Consider the following 19,957-nt stretch of genomic DNA (forward strand, 5'->3'; position numbering starts at 1 on the left):
AGCAGTGCAAAGAGTGTTGTAACATTGAAGAAGAAACACCCAAAGACGTTATAAGTGGAATAATTGTACTTGTGAATGTAAAGAATGGGTGTCCAATAAATATTTGTTCAAATCCGAAATCCATGTAAATTTTCTTGTTGCGTTTCCTAGGAAACTTGCGACAATATCAAGAGCTGCAGTATAAATTTATTGCCATCAATGCTTATCTGTCAAAGGCATTAAGATTAGAAAATGTCTATGTTACTAAACAAGATAAATTGTTTGAGTTGGGATCAGGTTTGTGTATTTAAGAAACGCTGTACTTACGTTTAAGGATCCAAGGGATCTAGGAGCAAATCTCTAGACTTGTGTACTGGAGGTCATGGATTCAAGGCCAGCCCAAATCTGTTGTTAAAATAGCCTTACATGAACATCAACCATAACAAAAAACAATTAACAACCGCTTCACTCATTTCATGAATAAGCAATAAATTGTCATTTCTACTAAATCATGTGACAGTATTTGGTTTCTATAACGAAAAAGTAATGTGTCCATAACTTTCTCGTTACGTGGTAAGTGTTTGCTGTATGTTCGTGCTTGATGGCCACCTAGTTTCCTTCCTGGCCACCAGTTAATACACAGAGTTGTCACTGAACCATGCCTTGGCACTAAATAATAGAATATATATATATATGTATTTTGTGACGTATTTGTGATGATTTGTAGGTTGTTAAATAAACTAATTAACAATCTGAACGGCATCTTCAGTGGCAAATCACGTTACAATATATTAATATAATTATAATAAGCAGTTTCGAGATTGTTAGTACTTTTTTTTAAGACTTGTGATAGTTCAGTTGGTGTACAGACTGGACAGCCAAGGAATTGGGGTTTCATTCCCAGCAGGGTTGAGAGATGTTTTTCTTAACTGTGTCCAGACTGGCTGTGGGGCTAACCCAGCCTCCTTTCTTCGGGGGGGGGGACTCTTTTCCATGGGTGCAGTGACCAGGGCATGAAGCTGACCATATGATGCACTCATCCAGTGCCAGGAGTAAGAAGGCTTGGATCTGCACCTCCACTCCCCTTATATCTTTGTGGTGTAGGTCTTAATTAAGCTCAAGGAGGACTTTCCTTATTACCTTTACATCTTATATTAAGATAAACACTGGTGAAGCAGGACATTTTTAAAAGCAAAAGAATGGCACCTTCACTAATATCCAATGTAAGTGCTAACATTTTTTTAATAACTGCATTTATGTATAATACATGTACATAATATAATACATGAGTACTAGACAAAAATATAACTTCCACCTACCCTCATCAACTTTATCAGTATATCAAAAAGGAGTGTACTTTACTGGCATAAAAGTGTTCAACAATCTGCCACAAAGTATTAAAAACTTGGGCAATGATACTAAAAAGTTTAAATCAGAGTTAAAGAATTATCTGCATGCTCATTCCTTCTACTCTTTAGATGAATACTTCAATGTAAATAGAGAATGATGTAAAATTAAGTTATATTAATTTTTAAGCTAAAATTTCCTGTACTTATGTATGTAACCTTTTGACATGTTCTGTATCCAAAGGTACTAACCTGCTTAGGATTTATAGAATGTAAATAAATTCAATTAAATTCAATAATAATCAAAGCAGTATTCCAAATTTTCACATTAATGTCCATAATCTGTTGGCCATTTCACCCAGGGTACTTCAACTTGTTTAATCTTATTGGTTATAGTATGACAGATCAGATAATAGAAGTCCTGCTGACAGTCATATTGTGTAGTATCTTTGTCCATTGTCCTAAAAAGGAATACAAAAGTAATGACATTTTTGGATTGTTTTCCCCTTAAAAAAAGGAAGGAGTTTATAAAAAAGAAAATTTTAATGTCTGGCTGTGAACTTATTATTTGTGAATGTACTTATTTCTTTTTGTTCAAAGTTAGTTCTTTACTATCGTTCTAGTGGAGCCAGTAAACCCATCGGAATTGCCAAAGATGTTAGATGGGCTGCGTAAAGTGAACAAGTCATACCCGCTGCTGGCCACTAGGGTTGAAGAATCTGGTGAACACGTTGTTCTAGGGACAGGAGAGCTGTACTTAGACTGTGTGATGCATGACCTGCGAAAGATGTACTCCGAGATTGGTGAGATCCATTCTTGTGACCTCTATGGGTTAGGCTTGGATCAGTTCCACTTCCAAGAGCCACTTCTGAATGATTTCCTTATATCTCAGTTTCACTTTAGTATGTAATCATGTGCAAGTTTGAGGTATTATTGTCCATTCTCTTCAAAGCGGTGTAACCGTTCCACTGCTATGCAACTTTTTTTTATGTAATCAACTTTATAAATTTGAAAGCTTAATTGTTCAAAATGAAATGCAGTGAACAAGGGTAGTGAAACATGGTCAGTTCTTGTATGTAAGAGAAAGCGATTTCTCAAGCTTACAACAAGAGACAGGAAGAAACCCTTCAAAGGTTTATTAGTGGAAAGCTGCGTTAAAGAATAGAGTAAAGAAATCTTTTGTGAATTCAATACTTGGCAGTTTGTACATGCCATAACTTAAAAAAGAGTGAAGTTTTTAGGGCCCAAGCGACGCGTAAGCATTTGTCACTTTCTGACAGAAATACGTTGGAGTCAAAAATCCTTAAACGCTTGTGAGCTTTAAGCGGAGTGGAGGAATATCTAATTAAGATACTCCTATTTTTCAAAATTAGCCAATCACTAAAATTTAAGGGGTGACAGGGCAGTGACGCTGGAGAAAGCAGGAATTGAATGTTTGAGGAAGCGTCATGTTTTAGCATCATTCTGCAAACGGGAGTAGAAGGAATCAGACGTAAAGTCTGCAAACGAGGGTTGTTAGAAACAGACGTACAGTCGGAAAGGGGGACTCGTGAGAAACAGACGTAAATTCGGAAACCGGGAGGTGATAGAAACAGATGTAAATTCGGAAACTGGAGTCGTTAGAATCAACCGCAAAAAGTTATACATCGGGCTCCAAAGCAGTTAGACGTAAAGGTTACTAACATTGAAACTGTATCAAAAGTGATTAAACAAGTGTTCAATATAATTCGTNTTATTCCTTTCTGAGTTGTGGCCCGTTCAAGGCTCTGAGATAAGAGGTACTCCTCTCTACCAAAACAAAAAAAAAAACCCCTCCTTTTAAATTAACCCTGAGATATTTAGCAACAAGAAAGAAGAACCTACTAGAGGCGATCCAGCGTGTGAGTGAGAAAGAAGGAAAAAGCAAGGTAGGGGGTGAGGAGAAAAGGGCGGTAAGAGAGAAGTGGCGCCCAAAGTGTGAGCACGAAGGAGAGGGAAGAAGTTAGCAAAGAGTTAGGAGAGAAGGGCGGTAAGAGCGGTTGACCATTTTATGTTATATTTTTTTTCTGCCCCTTCTCCCCTGCATGTACTGAATAAATATTTCCTTCTCTGTGTGTCATCGTTTTTAATGGACACTTCTTAATTTCCTTTGTAGTGCATGAATCTGGCTTTTGTTTTTGTTCTTCATCTCTCAGGTTTCACTTTCATATAAAAGCATATGTATAGTAGTCATTTTTTTTCCATTAAGTGCATTTTGCTGTTATTTTATGACATTTCATCTTTGTTTCATACCTTCTTTTTTTTTGCATTCTGGCCACACTGTGTGCATGCCATGTATTATAGTGAAACCTGATGTAAGGTTTCTCATGGGGACAATGGATTTGACAACAAAACTTAGGAAAACCTTAGATAGAATATTACTACCAGCTATGTAATTAGGATTTGAGTTCCTGTCAGAAGCAAAGATTTTTCTCTTTACTACAACACCAAGACCAGCACTGGGACCCATCCAGCTTGACCTCCAGTGTATACTGATTGAGGATTAAAGTGTTCATATGTCATAGCAACAGTCTGTTTATCTCCATCTAGTGTCAAGGTGAACAAGTTATGGAGTTTTAACTACTACACCCCTATGTCCTTTCATGGTGTGGTACTTAAAAACATGAAGAATTAATTTACTTTATGGTGAATTGTGTCCATTCTTTTTGAGATGTTGATAATTATTCAGCTGATCAAGACATTCCCTGCCATTGAACTGGTTCCATCACAATATTTATAAAATCCTGCCATGAGACTTCTGAACCAGTTCAACCCACATAATGAAGGTCTAGAATTTGGTCTTCCGATTTATGACACCGTGTAGTGTGGTAGGTGGTTACCAGTGTTTTGGAGGAATCTGCTGCCTCAATCTTCAGATGAAACATTGGTAACCACCTTCCAAACTATACAGTGTCATATCACAGAAGATCACAATAAAGAATGGTTAAATCCAGTTTGATTTTTACAATCTATTTATGCAACGTTGACAACAGTTTCTTCCCCTAGTGTTCTCCAGTCACATTTTTATGTATGTTTTTTGTATCACTTGAGTGTTACATGTCCTGACCATCTCACGCTTCTTTATCTAACCAGTTTAACAATGTCAGCAGTTGATTGGTTATTACATTTTAAGTTTAACACTATATAACATGTATATTTGCGTTTAATTTTTGGAAAGAAGTTGCATTTTTTCTTGAAAGTGGAAGCAAGTGCGCACAAATTTTTGTGTTTTATTGTATTGAGATAAAAGGTAGTGTACTTATGTGACTAAATGTCACACTCTAAAGGCAAAGAAGGGCATGGAAGAAATGCTGTCAGTTCTAGACCTTGACATTTTGTGCGTAAATGTTCGGTTCAATACTTTTGCTGAACCCTTGTACCCAATAAATAGGAAATTTACATGATGGCTTCTCTGGACATAGTGGTGAAGATAAAAGTTGCTGCCCCTACCAGTAACTTTAATGACAGCTGTCCTAGTCCTGTCTAGTGTAGGAATAACATGTGTTTTGATGTTCAGATATCAAGGTTGCAGACCCAGTGGTAGCATTCTGTGAGACTGTGGTAGAAACATCATCACTCAAGTGTTTTGCTGAGACACCCAACAAGAAAAACAAGATCACAATGATTGCTGAACCACTTGAGAAAGGACTTGCTGAAGATATAGAAAATGAAGTTGTTCAGATATCATGGAACAAGTGAGTCTTATGTGTTTATTTTTTGACCATCAACACAACAGTTGTTTTTCATACAAAACCAGTCCAATATCACTGTACTAACGTTGGTTTTATTTTAATGTCTGCTACATGTTTCAGTTCATGTTTGGATTATCATCTTGCAGTTTCTTAAATATGTCACATGTTATTGATTTGTCCTAATATTGATCCATATTAGTTCTGTTTTTAGAATGCATTGATTTCTATATCTCATCATAATGCGTGTTGGTATTTTGATATCATAGTTAACCTCAGGGCTAAAATTATTTAAATTAGTGTTTGTGTTGCGTCAGTACGATGTGGGTTTCTGTGATACTTGCCATATATTAGAGGGTGATAATGTCCTATGGGATTCATTGTCAAGGTTTGTTTTAACTGAAAATAAATTATTGTGTACTGTTATAATCTGAGCCTACTTTGAAGGGGATTAGGTATTGTAACCACTCAGAAACAGAACTTTGTTTTCCCAGCCCAAGGTCAGATACTTTTTAGACAGAGTAGTATATGTAAGTTAGGGATGATTGTAAGAATTTTTCATTGAAGAATCCCTATTAAATCCAGTAAAACACTCTACAGCCGAAAGATGCCCATCCATTTTTCATATATCATTCTTTTGTATGAAGGTACTAAGTGTGTTTGTCTAGTGGTAACACACTAACCTTGTTCTCAGGAGTACCTGGTTTATATCTAATCTGTGTTGCCAGCTACCCTTAGGGGTATTTCATGAGTTCCCCCAGTCTCTCCATGTGAATACTGGGGTAGTTCCTTCAATAATTGTTGCAGTTAAACATAAGTTGATAACAAAGGACTTGATCAGTGAAGCAGTCTGGCAAGACTGGTACATAGTTATATATTAGTTCATGAAATACATTGTACCTATATGCCTGTGGATACTTTGTTTAAGGAACTAACCTTGTTCCAGGAAACGTTTAGGGGAGTTCTTCCAAACAAAATATGATTGGGATTTGCTTGCCGCTCGTTCAATTTGGGCTTTTGGCCCTGATTCAACAGGCCCAAACATCTTGGTAGATGACACATTACCTTCAGAGGTAGACAAAGGATTACTGAGTTCTGTCAAAGACTCAATTGTCCAGGGTTTCCAGTGGGGCACTCGGGAAGGACCGTTGTGTGAAGAACCAATCAGAAATGTCAAGTTCAAGATTCTTGATGCTGTAATAGCACTGGAGCCTTTGCATCGTGGTGGAGGTATGGATTGCATGGTAGTTATATCAGCAGTGTGTTCATTATCCATCATCATGTATATATTAAATATTCTTCAGAGAGCTAGCAGTGTTAAATATGATTATACATAGTATAATGATGTAACCATTGTCTCAAGTCTTCTCACTACCAGTCATAATGCTGCATGCTGTGCAAGAACTGAACAGTGTGAGACTACATTAATTTCACATGTGAGATGCATGCCATCTACTTTATGGTTTCACAATGGAGCAAAGCTCATTGTGAAGTCTGTGCACTGTCACTGATAATCATTTCCTCACTTTCCTTGTAACCATTTTGAGACCAACTGGATCAAGCCAGCAGCACTCTTACCCTTCCTCAGAGATTCTAGTGTTATTTTCTGCATTGATTAATCCAAGTTCCAGATGCATGTCTTCCATCCTTTTTTCATACTCTACATCAAGATAGTGTAACATGCTTATGTCTAAAAATCATTGCTTTGGAAGATGCTGTATTGATTTCTTCAATCCACATCAGAGATATGAAATATTCCTGTATTGTAAGACGAGTGTGTACAGCATGATGGAGACAATCCTGCAAGTATATATATATACAGAATTATGTAGCAAGCATGACAATTCAGTAAGTTTTAAGCCTTTTGGCTGCAGAGCCCAATTGACTGTGAAGTCTCAAGTAGTTGCAGGCTTAGTGCAATAGTGCAGGGACAAGGGAGGGCCTACATATTTTAGTGGCCATAGCTTAAGACTACCCCAGAAATGGCCGTTGAATCAGAGTTGAGTGGTAGCTGCTTTGTCATTCACAAATCAGCTCACTATTGCAACACAGTGGCCAAAATAGATGCATGCAGTATTTAATTAAATTTTCTTTAGGTCAGATCATCCCCACTGCACGGCGTGTTGCCTACTCTGCATTCCTTATGGCCACACCGCGTCTGATGGAACCATATCTATTTGTGGAAGTGCAAGCACCAGCTGATTGTGTGTCAGCTGTTTATACTGTGCTTGCCAAACGAAGGTAACTACTGGTTTTTTAAATGACTGCAAAATAAGTATTTTTTCTGAGTTCACAGGTTTGTGAGATATGAACTAAAACCAGTTTTGGTATATTGTCATTTTTGTTATGATACTTACGCTTGTCTCACCTGGGAATTAGTGGCAGACACCTACCTCTTAAAATTGCAGTGCATGCAAAACAAGGTTTTGCATGCCATTGGAAATTTTACAAGGTGCACACCAGTCCACGACTTGCACACAGCTTTCGACTTTCTGTATGTATACGATTATATAACAAAATTGTGCAGACAACAAGCAGAAGTCATACAAAATCATGAGAATGAACATGTTTATGGTATAGGACAAGGTGAAGCCAGACACAGAAAATATAAGAGGCTTAAACTCGGCGGTGGTGAAGCTTACGACTCTTCAAATAACTAAGTTTTTGTTGTAGCATAAGATATGTAAGTTAGGCATCATCTGCTCTGTAAAGCCTCTACTGACAGAGTACTTATGTGTAGTGCAAAAGGAAGAACTTTTGATAACATGTTATCATCATCATCAGTAATCTGTCAAGACGACAGGTCCACAGTCTCTTTCAAAACAATTCCTCCACTTAATGCGATCTAGAGCTTTCTCCTTCAAATGACAGTATCCTCTTCTGTCCCCAAGGTCATCCAGCATCTTCTTACGTCTTCTTCCTCGTCTTCTTGTCACTTCTATCCGCCCATCTATCTTTCCTTCGATAGCTTCTTTTAGAAGGCAGTTTCTGCGTAAAACATGACCAATCCAATTAGCCTTCCGTTTTCTTATTTCGTGTAGGATATTCCTCTGCTCACTGACTCTAATTAACACTTCTTCATTTCTCACATAATCGGTCCAACTGATCTTCTCCATTCTTCTCCAACACCACATTTCGAAACTTTCCAGATGTTTCTGATCTACTGCCCTAAGTGTCCATGTTTCAGCCCCATACAGAGCTATGCTCCAAATGTAGCATTTCACTAGTTTCTTCCTCAAATAACATGTTTTATGTGTGAAATATACACTTGACGAAAGGTCACATGTATCATAAGAGACAAACCCATCCTCTCGTCAGAGAGGATGTTACATAAGGAATATTTCCGTAAAAAGTTCAGTTGGAAAAAAAAAGAATCTCTGGTCATGGGCTTCAAGGGGTCTGATGCCAAGACGAACTGATTGGCGGTAAACCGCCAGTCGTAAAGTAACTCTGACTCTCTTGCTAGGATCAGAATTGAGGGAGTCTCTTAAGATGGCAGTCAAAGGTGATGCGGAAGAGGAGACATAGTGTTTTGTGAAGTGTAGTAACATGTTTTAAAAAAGTGCAGTAAATCCGCTCATTAATCCAGATTCCGTCTACAAGTCACACACACCCCCAAATACATGACAATATTTTACAGTTATATTGCCTTATGTTAGTGACTAAACATGGGGTTCTGAGTGATAATTGGATTTATTAAATGTTTATGAGTTGTAAGTACAAATAATTATAGCACTGTCTCTATAAATCACTATATCACACACCCAAGCCTTCTCACTCTTGTTATGCCTTCCATAACTGTTACTTGGTAGTGGCTTCTAACAATGGAGTTTCCTCTGCTAATGGGTAACCACAAACAAGTTCCACTCCTGTCTCATGACTCACAACTGACTTGACTTTCAGTTCAGTCTAGTGAACTGCTGCTGGCCCTTGCCAGCATAGTCGTTACTGATTTCAAGCCCTTTTGGGGCCCATGACCAAATTTTTGTTCATTTATGTGTTTGGCCTGACTGACTTCAGTCACAGTCAGGGTCAGTGTTACGACTGGCTGTTTACCTCCAATCAGTTTGACTTGGTGACAAGCCCCTTGAGACTCACAACCAGTAATTTTTTCTTCAAAATGAACACCTGTGGTCATAGTCCTTATGTAACATATGGGTATGTTATTTACAATTGCTGCTGGCCCTCGGCAGCACAGTCATTCTCATGTCTGAGTCCTGTGGTACTCATGACCACATTTTGATGCCTCAGAGGTAGGACTCCCACAACTTGGAGGGCCATGTCTCTGTATTTATATCCCCCAGGAGCAGGGTGACCCAGTTATACTCCTAGGCACTGGGTTCTATCTGACTTGTCACATTGGTCTTTGTTGTATAGCCTTGGCATGGACCGCATAGATGACACTGCCTCCAACATTTCTTTATTGTTGCATGTGTATTCGTTACCATGGGAGTATGTTTACTGAGCCATTGCCTAGTGACAGCCGTCTCTTCTCGCTCCACTGTTCTGGCAGTCATCTGTCATGTCACAGTATTAGTAAGATCATTATGAAAGCCATTGTAGGTTTTATAACCCAGATAATTATAATGAAGTATTTATTCTAATACCTGGAAAGCAGTTTTTGGTGTAATTGGGCAAGTATTATTTTTTTCAGAGGGCATGTGACACAAGATGCACCAGTTCCTGGATCACCCCTCTACACCATCAAAGCCTTCATCCCAGCAATTGATTCGTTTGGCTTCGAGACAGACCTGAGAACCCATACACAGGGACAGGCATTCTGTTTATCTGTGTTTCATCACTGGCAGGTGAGAAAGTGGACGGAACAAAGGACATCTGTGTATTGTATGAACCATTTCAGTACCTTACACATATGAGTTTACTCATCTTTGTTTTGTGTTTTTATAGTTCCAAACCATATACTGTTTCACATATGTGCAATGTACACCATGTGGTCCCCCTTTCTTCCATACTATTCTGAACACATGATAGGGAAGAGACAATATGCAGTTATTTTTCTAACAGGTTCCTGGTACTATACAACAAATACTACACTTGTGGAAATGAGAATGGGTCTAAAAGCAAGTCAGGTGTTTGGTCATTTGCATCCACTATAATACTAATGAAACATTTTATTTCCAATTATACACACACATTTCTCTGTAGTTTTTCTGCTGTTTTTGTTCATATTGGTTATTCAGTTTGAAATCCCCTCTGTAAGGTTGTTGTTCATCATTTCCCAATTCAAATCAGAAGCACAAATAATATATCAGTTCAGAAAATCACACTCAGCAGATCTTAAAGTGACTGCCCCTTTCACTTCCTGGACAGAAGGCAATGAGTCAGACTAATCTGGCTAAAAATAGCTTTTAACTGCTTCTGGAAGGCTAGTGGTATGAGTAGACTTGGTAGGTGATGCAGTCAGAGAGGCAGATATGAAACAAGTTAATCCGTGACAAAACTGAACAGCACAGGACATATTGTAAAAGAACAAGTAAGAAGTAAATACTGTATTATAGTCTTGATTTTGGTATTACGTAGGTAAGTCAGTAAGCATGTATGTAACGGGTGGACCATAAAAACCAGCCCCCACACAGCGACTTTCAAAGATCTATTGTGCTAAGTCAATAAGTAAGTTACAAATGGGTATAGAACTCAAACAAATAGAGTACTAATTTCAAAATGATTTTATTTCTCAACATAATCCCCCTGTACATTGAGGTACTTGTCCCATCATTTCACAGGCCCCTGAAAACCAGCAGCATAAAATTCTTTGAGCTGCTGTCAGAACCAGGTGTGTTCACACGGTATGGCCTGCCTCATAATGCATGACAGGTTGCATACTTTTGTTGAATGGCCTTACAAAGTTTCCTGAGGATGTTACAGTAGGAGTCAGCATTTAGGGTTTGTGCTTGAAGCTGGAATGCAGTGAGCAGTATGCCTTCGTGATCCCAGAAGACTGTGAGCATCACTTTCCTGGAGGATGGTGTCACCTTAAACTTTTTTCTTGGTAGGCGACATGGGATGTTTCCACTGCATTGACGCATGCTTTGTCTTGTGCTGGTAATGGTGAACCCAAGACTCATCACCTGTGACAATTTGAACTAGTATATCGTAAGAAAGCAGTCTTCTGGGATTTGGCACTGTGTATATGTGGTGTTAACCGACGTTTCAGAGGAACGTATCGCCTCCATCTTCAGGGTAGAAGAAAAAATATATAAGAAATCTNATTGAGATGCTGTAATGCCAGACAAATTTTTTGCATTTTGTGTTGTGGAGTCAGCATGCACGGCACCCATCATGCACAGACTTTGTGAAAACCTAACCTGTCATGCATTATGAGGTAGGGCATGCCGTGTAAACACCCTTGGTTCTGACAGCAGCCCAAAGAATTTTATGCTGCTGGTTTTCAGGGGCCTGTGAAACGATGGGACAAGTGCCTCAATGTACAGGGAGATTATGTTGAGAAATGAAAGCATTTTTCAAATCAGTACTCTTATTTGTTTAAGTTCTATATCCATTTGTAACCTACTTATTGACTTACCCTCGTAGTTTTCACTACAGGCAGTTACTGTGTTTCACAGATTGTTCCTGGTGATCCTCTGGATAAAAGCATTGTTATACGTCCCCTTGAACCACAGCCTGCAACTCATCTTGCTCGTGAGTTCATGATCAAGACTCGTCGCCGCAAAGGTCTGAGTGAAGATGTGTCTATCAACAAGTTCTTCGATGATCCTATGTTGCTGGAACTTGCCAGACAAGATGTGATGCTAAATTATCCTCTGTAATCATCATCATCATTGCTTTTAAATGGTGTTTATCCATCCCAGTATTTGTAAAACTGAAATCTTTTGTATGTCATATTGAAACAGTCTTCTCCATTATAACAAGTGGGCATTTGTCCATTTCTTTATTATATTCATCATTGTCATTATGCATTGTTATTTCAACTAGTGAAGATCATCTTATGACGAATATCTCTTCATTCCTCTCTGTCTCCCTATACATGCTCCCTGTGTTTGTGTCCATGCTTTTGCTACTCATTTTTGTATAACTTTTCTCGGTTGTATGTTCATCTAAAATGTGAAACAAAAACGTAATTTTACTTGTACAATTGAAACATTTGTAAGTAAATTATTGTAGGAACTTACTAACAAAGTTTAGAATTACATGAGGAAATAAACTCGAATTTTAGCTGGTCTGTTTGGAACAGCATGAGGAAAAAATGATATTTACGTTATTCATAGCTGGGGGAAAAAAATTTAATAACTTTTAATTATTATTATTTCAGACATATTACCGGTGAATGTTCATCTTTAAAATGTGCATCATGTCATATTTTTTTGTCATCCTTACAAAGGTAAAATTTCTGCCTAAGAACAATGCTATGAAGGAGGAAGAGATGGGGTTTTATGGGGCTGAGCAGTCAGCTTCATGCTCCAATTGCTAAACGCATTTGGAAAAAGTCTTGTACCCACTGTCTAGGGAACTAGTTGACCCTAGAACCAGCCTGCATGCAGTAAAGAGACAAATCCATTACACTGCAAGGAATTGAACTCCTGCTGTCCGGACTGTACCAGTGACTTGCTGACAAGCTCTCTTGGCTTTTGAGACTAGTCATCACATACCTTTCTATTTACAGAGCAAAATGTAAAGAAATCTTGTTTAAAATGTATGTCCCCCCCCCAAGAAAAAAATTAGGCTAGTGGCATACACACTAGTGTTGTAAATGAAATGGTCAGAGGTTAAGGAAGTGTTGCTAATACAGTGTGTCAAGAGTAGCTTACTTTAATATGTTCACAGGGCAGATTGACTGTCATTTATATGCTCCCATCTTAATCCATGTAACACTGACACATTCAACACAACATGCAAGATCATGTATCATATTTTATTGTCCCATGTACTCTGTATGTTTGTAACACCACTATCTTTGGGTGGCCTTTGCATTATTAAGTTTTAAGATATACAACAAGTGTTTGATATGTATTAAACGACAAAAGTTTGAACCTTTATACCGCTTTTCCTCCATACTGCTAATCATAGGATGGCAAGTTATAATCTTGCTGTTCTTTCATTGACAGAAGTTTTAGGTGCATTGACAGCCCTGCAGAGCACATGTTCACTCTGTCATGAAACTCGAGAACAGATTTTCATTAAATTTTAAATAGAGTTTAATAAAATTTGTTGACTCATTCCAGTCATGGTTAAAATCAGAAAAAAATATTGGAAATTTTACATGAGACTTACATGAGTTTCTGCTCATATCTCGATCAACTAACCTCATAGAACTGATTATTTCTTGAGAAGCCCTCAGTTGCTCAGTTAAGAATTTCCCAACATTTTAAGGAACCCAGAAGTTTATTAATGTGTTCACAGGAGCCCTCCACTTTTCCTTGTCCTTAGCCAGATTAATCTAGTCCATACCATCCAATTCTATTTCTCCAAGATCAATTTCAATATTATCCTTCCACCTCTGTGTAGGTGCCCCTAGTGGTCTTTCCTTTTGGCTTTCCCACCAGCATCTTACATACATTCCGCTTTTCCCACATGCATGCTACATGCCCTTCCCATCCCATCCATGACGTGCATTATAATTATATTTTTCAAAGAGTACAAGCTATGAAGTTTCTCATTATGCAGTTTTCTCCAGCCTTGTATCAATTCGTAGCTCTTTGGTCCAAATGCTCTCCTCAGAACCACCCATCACAACAGAAAATGTGTCAAACAAAACTTGAAGAGAAAAATGAAACAAACATTCTAAGTTAAGTGCACTTCTTCCATGTGTCCTGAAGTTTTGAGATAGTTAAAAGGTGTACATACATTTACAAACATATATTCAAAACTCAACTTGAGACACGGGCGAAGATAATCGAAGTCTCTTATTCTTGATAATAAGTGAATGGAAGTGCCACCAGAATCTAGCAAAAGATCACAATTAAGAAAAGAATAGAATACAGTCTTGCTTCAGTTTGGACTGTATTGAAATCAGATAACATTTTACTACAATATGGTTTTGAAGCATAGACCATATATTAAACAACTTATACAAGTAAGTAATTTGCTTTAATGTGTGTAGTAACTGCAAACGAAGCCTTCACATCGATTGAGTGTTCATTCAATATAGGCTGTAGTTTTAACTTCTTACCAATTGGAATAAGCATGAACTAAAGGGACAAGGGAAGAGTTCATCATAGTCCTAATCCTCCAGTTGGTATAAACTAAAGAACGTTGAGGATTACAAAATTTGACTTCTTGTTCTCACATTTACTACATGTTATTTACTGATAAGTAATTTTAAAAGCATGGATGTTCATGTCCTTTACAATTCTGCAAAATGTTTATGTTGTCTTGTACTTTGCACAGGGTGCATTTTTTTATCATTTGACATTTTAATTTCGATAACAAATTTATTATTGAATGCATTTGCATGAAACTTAGGTCATTCGACACACTTGGGAAGTTTGATGCTGATATCAATATATATCAATGTTGAACTGAGTAACATGACCGTATCGCTTCCATCTTCTGGGTAGAAAAATCCGTGAGAGAGAAACCAGCTTGAGCAGGTGGTTCATACTACAGTATCATTGCAATATTCAAAGTTAAAATCATCTTTTGCAATGGAAAGTTTCTGTTCAAGCCCAGCCTACATTTTACGACCATCACATACAAAAGCAGTGAACAGGGGTACCAAAATGGCATATAATTATTGCAGTTTCAAGGGAAATTCAGTGAGGCATGTGATGTTGGTAATAACAACAAAATAATTCGGTTGCAGACAACAGAACCGTTACGTTGTGATCAGTAATTTGTCATATAAAAGAAAAGACGAATCTGGGATAAGGAAATGGGAAAAATATAGTGAATCGACATCAAAACGCAGGAGAACGTGAACCAAGTATACGCAAATCGATCCAATTATTCATGAAATACGTCGCATAGTCGCTTACCTGAACATCACAGAGATCCACGGAGACGAACAACAGGAATGGCAAAACAGGTTCCTAAACGTTTCAAATTAGGTTGCAGTGTGAACCACTAGAAGCATGAATGCTATTATTAAGAATATTAGATTCACTGAAGGTTTGAAAAATAACAATAATAGTTGTGATGTAAGTTAGTCCTTTATTTATTTCCACAGCTTCGTAGTACGTTGTTTCTTTGCCAGTTTTCCCGCCGAACCATACTGGCCTTTCATTGGTTCCAGCGACGTGGCAGGCAACTTTGAAAATATGTCGTCGTGTTGTAGTTAGTGTTATGGAATTGAATTAATAAGTACTGGCAGTTCTAAATTATACTATGGATCCAGCGGAAGTAGAATTCCTCGCCGAGAATCAGATGGTTAGCATCGTTCCAAACTTCAATTTTGAAAGAATATATCTTATTTCTGGTGATGTTGGTCCGTTCCGAGCGGGCCTTCCAGTTCAAGTTCCTATTTGGATGGCAACGAATCTTCGACAGCGTCAGAAATGTCGAATAATAGCACCCGATTGGATGAACACTGAAAAGCTAGAACAAGTGAAAGAAGAAGAATCTCAGTCCAGGTAATCAGAACTTGGCCGTAATTTCTTCTCTTAGGACTAAGACATGGGTGAGGGGTCATTTTCACTGGTGGTACAAACGGCGGAGCCATGTATTGTAAGATTTTACTGACAAACAAATGTAGATGGAAGCATGATTCTGGAAGTTGCATTTAATTTGACAGGTTAAGTGACTGTCAAAGAACATGCTGAGGATTCCTCATCCACAATTCTTCCTGTACAGCATAATTTTCTATGCCTGCAAATATAAGTCGGAGCAGTGGTTAATGGACTGCTGATAGATATAACCCTTTCTTAATTACACTGTGGATATACAGTTCTCAGATTTAAGCCTGATCATTCAAGGATTTTATTATTATATGAATAATATAAATAAGGTCAGAAATATAGTATTGGATTTGCAACAATATGACATACTTTGTGTGGTTTTCTTGGTTCCTTGAGTCAAGACTGATTACAGTAAAATATTACATACCTATTCAAGTTCATGACAAAATAGATAAAGCTTTCCCTGTAACAGGCTGCAAAGGCCAATAGGGGTGTGAGAGGTTGAGGCTCTCACATCTTCTGAGAAAGTAGGCTCATAGATGCTGGTAAGGTTGTCAGCATTACGTGCTGGCTGCCCTTTACTCCCCAAGAATATTCCTGGTTCTCATTTCTGTTAGAGGCTGAGTCGACCCCAGGGCTGTAATGCAGCTAGAAGGGTTAGGTAAATTGAAAAATCCATTGACCTCATTGGGATTTAATCCCATGACCTTGCTTGTAGCATAGTGCATCAACCAACTGCACTACCATGTGCCCCATTCAAGTTCGTGACTCTCAATTACTCTTTCATTTTACCTATGCAATCAGCAGTGTAATTTATCAAACCAACAAAGAGAACTGCATATGAGTGGTCCTTTTAGTGAACTTGTTGCTCTACAAAGATGCACTCTCCTTTCCACAGGTTCTTCACCAAAATGCCAAGTGAACATTACATGGTGGAAGGCCATTTGTTGCTTGGAGCTGCCTCAGAAGATATTCCACATGCAGATGAAATTCGCACAATTCTTAAGGTTTGACATAGATATTACATATATTTTGGCATAACTTCACATATTTTTATGTGTTCACTACATGACATGAATGTACAAGGATCACCTAGAGAGTGCTTTTGTGATAACTAATGTGTTATGGGTCAGCCTGACTTGATGGGAAAAGTGTCTGTCTCTTTCCTCTATGTGCATTTACACTGTATAACAGATGAGGCTATATTTCTGAGTGTTTAATCTCCTAAATTAGTCATTTTGTTTTAATTAAATTTTTTGTTTGGAAGTAATGCCAAAAGTGGTAAAGCAAATTTCATTTTGGTCCATGTTGATCATATACGAAGGGCGTTCCATATATAATGCCTCCTATTTTTTGTGTTAATCTGTAATGTCTGAGCTGGATGTTGGTGGTGTTGTAGTAAAGGTTGAACCTTCCCACCAATGTACTGTTAGTTTGGTTGTTGTGCGACATATAGCAACAGAAGAGCAGTCTACCAAAATGGTGTCTGACATAGAAGTGTGTACGAAACAGAGTTGCGTAATTGAATTTCGCACTGCCGAACAGATTGCACCCATTGACATTCATCAACGCTTGCTAAAGGTGTACGGAGATGATACAGTGGATGTCAGCACGGTGAGGCGGTGGGTAGTGCGTTTCAACAGTGGCGAAAGTGAAGTGCACGACAAGCCACGCCCTGGGTGTTCCTGCTCAGCTGCCACTCCTCACAATGAACAGCGGCTCATCCGTACAGATCGGCAGATAACGACCAGGGAACTGTGTGCACGGCTTAATATTGGCTGTAATGCATTGGAAATGATGTTGGATAAGCTGGATTATCTCAAAGTTTGTTCCAGGTGGGTCCCGAAGATGCTTACACAGGACCACAAAACTCATCGAATGGAAGTCTGTCAGGACCTGTTGCACCAGTTTGAGGCTGAAGGTGACAAGTTTCTGGACAGCATCATCACCAGAGATGAGACGTGGTGACACCACTACAAGCTGGAATCCAAAAGACAATCCATGGAGTGGCGAGATCCGGATTCCCCAAGAAAAAAGAAGTTCAAGACACAGCCATCGGCAGGGAAAGTGATGTGCATGGTCTTTTGGGATAGGCGGGGTGTGATTTTGTTGGATTTCCTGGAGCCTGGTGAGACTGTCAATTCTGAACGCTACAGGACAACACTGACTAAGCTGATAGCCCACATTTCCTGAATCAGTCCAGAGAAGCAGACAACCTTTTGCTTGCAACACGATAACACTAGACCCCATACCAGTTTGGCGAACATCACGCACATTGCAAAGTTTGGCTGGACTGTCCTACCACATCCACCATATAGCCCAAATTTTGCACCTTCAGACTTCTATCTCTTTGGGCCTATGAAAGATGGATTACATGGGTAACATTTTCCAGACAACAGTGCTGTCATTGCAGCTGTAAGAAAGTGGCTAGCCTCTGCTGGTGTAGACTTTTACAAGCACGGTATACAGGCTCTTGTTCATCGCTGGTAAAAGTGCATAACGAATGGTGGTGATTATGTGGAAAAATAACTGGAAGTAGCTGAAATCTTGCTCTATTTAACTGTGTTATTATGTTTTCTGTATCTGTTGTAGTTTTCATTAAAAAAAATAGTTGGCATTATATACGGAACTCTCCTTGTATAGTCATAACTTTACATGAAATTAAAATCACACTTTATTAGATTAGTTCTTTTCAGAAAATATTGTTACGTTTATGAGTGACTATAGATGGAGTTTGGATTGCAGATTGGATTTATTGTCCACTTACAGATTGTAACTACATGTAACTAGTACTATCTCCACACTTTACAAATCACTACAGCACAAGATAAGCCTTTGCAGTCTGCTGTCACTTGTCATTTCCCTGTAACAGACCTTAACGATGAAGATTCTTCAGCTTCTGTGCTCACAACATTACTAACAAATGAATATCCCACAACTGAACTAAACTTTAAACTTGTCCCATTGGTGACACCTTGGCATGGACTGCGTAGAAAACAGTCTCAAACAGTTCCTCTATTGCATGTGGACTGTTGGGGTTCCCATGTGATTGCTACCCACCCAGTCCATTGGCACACTGGCTACTCCTAGCAACAGCTGTTGTCTTGTCGTTTGTTTTGTGGTCTTTGCCTAGCAACAGGTATTGTATTGTAAAATACATCATCGTATGAAAACATGTCATGAAACAATTGACACCAGATTTGTGTACACTTTGACTGCATTGATTGCAGGACATCTGGGACATGCGTATGTCAAAACTGCGGTCATCAGTGGATGCATTTATCAAGATTGGTGGCACTCATGCAAAGCTGGACCACCTGACAGCAATGGAGATAAATAGCATACGACCTCTGCTTCCACATGCACTCGATGAATTGTACAAGTTACAGAAAATTGTAAGAATTATCAGCATTTAACATTATAGAGCATGTCTAATGGTTTCATGTGGAAAGATGTTTTGGGACAATTTTTTCCACCAGTTTTGGACCCTTGATGATATCTGGATTACTTTTTTTGTACTGTGTATGTAAAGAGAAATTTGCTCTTTTCCCAAACATCATATCATGGAAGTGTATATGACCAAGCGAGTTGGTCACACTTCTTACTTGTGTTAAGGAGATAATGTGGTTTGTATCTGGCCAGGGTACTGACTATCCTGGCAGGTTCTCATGGTTTTCAGTCCCTCCAGTAAAATGCAGGGATCTATCTGTGGCTCTACAGCCCTTGTGGACCTAGGGCGCTTTTTCAGTTTCTTAATCTATGCACAGTCAGTAGGATTCCTTGAATGAGGGATCAGCCTCTCATAAGGCTGCTACCCACACACAGAACAACAGAATAAACGCACACAAACATCCATGCCTGGAGTGGGATTTGAACTCATGATCCCAGTGTTCGAGCAGGCAAAGATGGGTCATGCCTTAGACTTCATGGCTACTGTAATCAGCCAAAATACAGGGATATTACCTCAAATTAAACCATGACCATTTCCTTCCTGGTTAGTTTTAATTCAGCGTTATCCTATACTTTGATTCTGTATTGGGTGAGATACTGACACTATTGTTAAATCATAATTAAAAAGTAAAGCTATCCCTGTAACAGGCCATGAAGGCCCATAGGGTTGTGAGATGTTGAGGGTCCCACATTATCTAGACAGTTGGCTCAAAGATGGCAGTAAGGTTGTCAGCCTTACGTGCTGGTCGCGCTTTAGTCCCCAAGAAAATTATTTAAATAATTCCTGGTACTCATTTCTGTTAGAGACTGNTAAGAGTACTGATTTGAAAAAAATGCTTTTATTTCTCAACCTAATCTCCCTGTAGATTGAGGCACTTGTCCC

General features: G+C 38.6%; 2 protein-coding genes across 4 annotated transcripts in view; both read left to right on the top strand.

Annotated features, from left to right (window-relative positions):
* Positions 1–11,966, top strand: part of LOC111861554 (116 kDa U5 small nuclear ribonucleoprotein component) — a 31,173-nt gene extending 19,207 nt beyond the window's left edge. For both annotated transcript variants that reach the window (XM_023846217.1, XM_023846225.2), the window contains exons 13-18: positions 1,949–2,128; positions 4,861–5,038; positions 5,979–6,262; positions 7,129–7,273; positions 9,687–9,840; positions 11,617–11,966. In XM_023846217.1, the coding sequence (XP_023701985.1) occupies positions 1,949–2,128; positions 4,861–5,038; positions 5,979–6,262; positions 7,129–7,273; positions 9,687–9,840; positions 11,617–11,820 (1,145 nt within the window). In that variant the 3' untranslated portion in view covers positions 11,821–11,966. The remainder of the gene's footprint in view (positions 1–1,948; positions 2,129–4,860; positions 5,039–5,978; positions 6,263–7,128; positions 7,274–9,686; positions 9,841–11,616) is intronic.
* Positions 11,967–14,808: 2,842 nt separating this feature from the next.
* The window catches only part of LOC111861562 (probable DNA replication complex GINS protein PSF2), a 12,067-nt gene continuing 6,918 nt past the window's right edge, over positions 14,809–19,957 (top strand). The window contains exons 1-4 of one of the 2 annotated variants that reach the window (XM_023846242.2): positions 14,809–15,035; positions 15,177–15,579; positions 16,523–16,631; positions 18,855–19,019. In XM_023846242.2, coding sequence (XP_023702010.1) covers positions 15,335–15,579; positions 16,523–16,631; positions 18,855–19,019 — 519 coding nt within the window. In that variant the 5' untranslated portion in view covers positions 14,809–15,035; positions 15,177–15,334. Of the gene's footprint in view, positions 15,580–16,522; positions 16,632–18,854; positions 19,020–19,957 lie in introns of both variants that reach the window. The other variant, XM_023846237.2, reaches the window with a different exon arrangement.

The sequence above is a fragment of the Cryptotermes secundus genome, unplaced genomic scaffold, assembly GCF_002891405.2.
Source record: "Cryptotermes secundus unplaced genomic scaffold, Csec_1.0 scaffold126, whole genome shotgun sequence".
Taxonomy (NCBI): domain Eukaryota; kingdom Metazoa; phylum Arthropoda; class Insecta; order Blattodea; family Kalotermitidae; genus Cryptotermes; species Cryptotermes secundus.